Genomic DNA, 4,203 nt, shown 5'->3' with positions numbered 1-4,203 from the left:
CAAGATCCCTCTGTATCTCAATGCTCCTAAGGGTCCTGCCATTTACTGTGTACTTTCCTCTTGGATTCGACCTCCCAAAATACATCACCTTATTTGTTACCTTTTTGAAGTGGCTTCTTCTCTACATTCCTTAATATCTGCAACACGCTTACTGTATCTGAAAAATCAGAGATCACAATCACATCACTAAATAGCAGCACAATTCAGGAGAAAAGAGAATAAAAAGGAGAGAAATGACAGGTGGGGAAAAAGTACCCAGTAACAGTCAAACACGGGCACAGCACCAGGTTAGATACAGGGTAAAGCTGCCTCTACACTATCCCCCCCATCAAACATTCCCAGGACAGGGACAGCACGGGGTTAGATACAGAGCAAAACTTCCTCTACACTATCCCCCGCATCAAACACTCCCAGGGACAGGGACAGCACGGGGTTAGATACAGGGTAAAGCTCCCTCTACACTGTCCCCCATCAAACACTCCCAGGACAGGGACAGCACAGGGTTAGATGCAGAGTAAAGCTCCCTCTACACTGTCCCCATCAAATGCTCCCAGGACAGGGACAGCACAGGGTTAGATTCAGAGTAAAGCTCCCTCTACACTGTCCCCATCAAATGCTCCCAGGACAGGGACAGCACAGGGTTAGATTCAGAGTAAAGCTTGCTCTCTTTTCTGTCCACTGTCGGGGCTTGGCGGATTGCCATGCAAGGTGTAGGGTTGTGGGGATGGGATGGGTCTGGGTGGTTTGCTCTTCAGAGGATCAGTATGGACGTAATGGACGTAATAGGCTGAATGGCCTGTTTCCACACTGTCGGGATTCTTTGATTCTGTGATGCCCTGCCAATGGTCGTGACTGCAGGGCTCTGATACACTGCAAAGCCCTTCACACTGTGACCACAAGCTGCCAGTCGCCACTCACAGCTTTCACATCCAACATGGTCCACCTCTGAAAGAAGTCAAATTCCGAGGGGTGGAAACTGTCAGCAGGAAGGTGATTGCTGTGAGATTAAAAAGGTGGTGAGAGGGGAGATGAAGTATTTGCTGATAGCACCCTGGTATCAGGTCTGTTCCCAGCTTGCTGGCACTATTACCCTTTCATGCTGCTGAACAGCTCTTCTGTCACCTTGTGGTGGAACAAGACCTCATCGCGGAACAGCTCAATGCACAGGCTGCATTGCATCGCTTCCTTCCAGAGCTTTAAACATGCTGGGTCCAGGTTTAAACTGTTGTGACACAGCAGGAAGCCAACTAAACCAGGAAGGTAGAGAGAAAGAGAAAGCAGATTAGGAACGGTCCAGATTGGATAGCACAACTCAAATGATAAGGGTCACTTTAAATTAATTCCCTGTCTGTGTGAGGCAGTATCTTCTACACACTCGTTCCAAATGTTGATCTATACCTCTGTCTCTTGGGAACTCATGTTGATTTGTTTCAATTACCTTCTCAAACAAGGGATTTGATCTTGGGCCTCCTAACTCTGAGGTAGTGGCACTACCACTGCACCACAAGAGTGGAATGGGGTCTTTTTTAGTTGCAGCTCATGAGGAGACATTGGCAAGGGTCTCGGCAATTTCTTCAGAGGAAGCTTATCTAAAACTTATCCTAAAAAAATGGCCGGATCCACCGTCAGATGTTATTGAATGGAGGAGCATGCTTGATGGGCTGAATGGCCTAATTCTGGCTTTTTCCCTCTGGCGAGTTCAGGCGGGTTAGTGCCTGAAGGCCAATAGCTGTTCGAAGGCTCAGGATACAGGAAGTGTACAGAGTCAGGTGCAGGATCAGAAAGATGAATCACAGCATTATGGGAAAAGTAGACGTGAGGAATATTGGACCAGACACGATCCTATTGAATGGCAGAGCAGGCTCAAGGGGCTGAATGGCCTACTCCTGCTCCAATTTCTTACAGTTAAAGGCAAAATTGTGCGACACCATTAAATTGCTGTCAGGTCTACATGAATGATAACCTGCAGAAGTGAGAAGGTCTCGTAGTTAATCTCATTAAAACATCGGTAAAGAGCAGCAGATCAGAGATAGATATCAGGTGTTATGGTAAAGCCTGGATAACCTGGAGGAGAAGCACTTTCTCAATAGTGAGAGAAGCTCATGGGTTTGGAGTCCAGGGCCTTTCCAGTTGACCTATTTTTCATCTTGTGATTCAATCAAACTTTTTGCTGACATATATATATTCCACAATGAAGCATAAATTTCTTACATCAGATTGCAACTGTGAATGGGAGGTGCTTTTGAAGTTTGGAGAGAGGGTGGTGGGAATCTGGGTGGGAGGGGCAGAAGCCATTGAAGAAGGATTTAGGTGTGTGGTTGTGATGTCAAGATATACAAGGCTATGGGCCAGGCTCTGGACAATGGGAATAGAATAATTAAGATCATAGAATCCCTACAGTATGGAAACAGGCCCTTCAGCCCAACAAGTCCACACTGATCCACCCCGCTATAACCCACCTAATCTGCACATCCCGGACACTATGGGCAATTTCCCACGGCCAATCCACCCAACCTGCACATCTTTGGACTGTGGGAGGAAAACAGAGTACCCGGAGGAAACCCACGCAGACACGGGGACAATGTGCAAACTCCACACAGACAGTCACCCGAGGGTGGAATCAAACCTGGGTCCCTGGTGCTGTGAGGCAGCAGTGATAATCACTGAGTCACCGTGCCACCCCAAGAGAAACAGTGGTAAGATCCTTGTTCAGGATTTGTGTGTCCCAAATGTCAACAAGTGACTAGACTCTGAGTTGGGCTTGTTTGAGCGATAGCTCATCCAGCAGGAAGTTATTTTTAAAAACTGCAAGCTGAGGAAATGTAGTAAGCAGGACTTGAGCCTGCGTGGGGAAACCACAAAGGCTTTCTACTCCATCACCTTAACCACTTGGCCATGACTACATGAGACTAAACACTCTCTCTGTGTACTAAATGAAAGCACAAGACAGCGATAAAGGGGGCACGTAGATTTGAACTGGGGATTTCTTGACCTACAGTCAAATGCTCTACCACTGAGCTATACCCCAACTAAAAGACAGCATTTGATGAGTGCAGACTTGATGGCCCAAGAAGCCATTTTCTGTGCTGCAGATCTGTATGACTGTATGAGGAGAGTGATAAGCCACAGTGCTATGAGCGATTAGAGTTGGTAATACATACTGATGATCCATCTCTCCATAACCTCCAACGACAGGTACTCGCACTGCATCTGAAGCAGAAGACAAGAAATAAGGGGCAGATTTTTAAAAATTCAATCTCCTCCATCATAGCTTGAGAATGTTTCAGTGCCCTTGAGGCCTCCAATTAAGATGCAGAAATACTTTCTGGTTTGAAACTGTTACACTTTAAAAATTGGTGAAAATTTGAAGGAGGTGCAGGGCTGGACCCAGAGGAACGTATATCAGGACCCAGTGTAAAAGTTGTCAGGGCCCACGGTTACGTGTCAAGGCTCATATTTACTGGTGTCACTCCCCATGGTTACTGGCGTCAGAGCCCATGGTTACTGGTGTCAGGGCCCATGGTTACTGGTGTCGCTCCCCATGGTTACTGGTGTCACTCCCCATGGTTACTGGTGTCAGGGCCCATGGTTACTGGTGTCAGGGCCCATGGCTACAGGTGTCATAGACCATGGTTACAGGTGTCAGGGCCCATGGTTACTGGTGTCAGGGCCCATGGTTACTGGTGTCACTCCTCATGGTTACTGGAGTCAGATCCCATAGTTACTGGTGTCAGAGTCCATGATTACTGGTGTCAGGGCCCATGGATACAAGTGCCACTCCCCATGGTTACAAGTGTCAGGGCCCGTGGTTACTGGTGTCAGGGCCCGTGGTTACTGGTGTCACTCCCCATGGTTACTGGTGTCACTCCCCATGGTTACTGTTGTCAGAGCCCATGGTTACTGGTGCCAGGGCCCATGGTTACTGGTGTCAGGGCCCATGGTTACAGGTGTCAGGGCACATGGTTACTGGCGTCAGGGCACATGGTTACTGGCGTCAGGGCCCCTGGTTACTGGTGTCACTCCCCATGGTTACTGGTGTCAGGGCCCATGGTTACTGGTGTCGGGGCCCATGGTTAAAGGTGGCAGGGCACATGGTTACTGGTGTCGGGGCCCATGGTTAAAGGTGTCAGAGCCCATGGTTACTGGTGTCACTCCACATGGTTACAAGTGTCAGGGCCCATAGTTACTGGTGTCAGAGCCCAT

The 4,203-nt window shown here is 48.4% G+C and overlaps 1 protein-coding gene across 1 annotated transcript in view; it reads right to left on the bottom strand.

The window, feature by feature from the left end:
• Positions 1–4,203, bottom strand: part of LOC109925934 (nck-associated protein 1-like) — a 63,378-nt gene that overhangs the window by 37,666 nt on the left and 21,509 nt on the right. The window contains exons 8-10 of the mRNA XM_048618993.1: positions 3,162–3,210; positions 1,091–1,247; positions 101–157 (exon numbers count right to left, since the gene is read on the bottom strand). Coding sequence (XP_048474950.1) covers positions 101–157; positions 1,091–1,247; positions 3,162–3,210 — 263 coding nt within the window. The remainder of the gene's footprint in view (positions 1–100; positions 158–1,090; positions 1,248–3,161; positions 3,211–4,203) is intronic.

The sequence above is a fragment of the Rhincodon typus genome, chromosome 41, assembly GCF_021869965.1.
Source record: "Rhincodon typus isolate 14 chromosome 41, sRhiTyp1.1, whole genome shotgun sequence".
Classification (NCBI taxonomy): Eukaryota; Metazoa; Chordata; class Chondrichthyes; order Orectolobiformes; family Rhincodontidae; genus Rhincodon; species Rhincodon typus.
The sequence above is the reverse complement of the archived record's forward strand: the minus strand, read 5'-3'. Positions and strand labels throughout refer to the sequence as shown.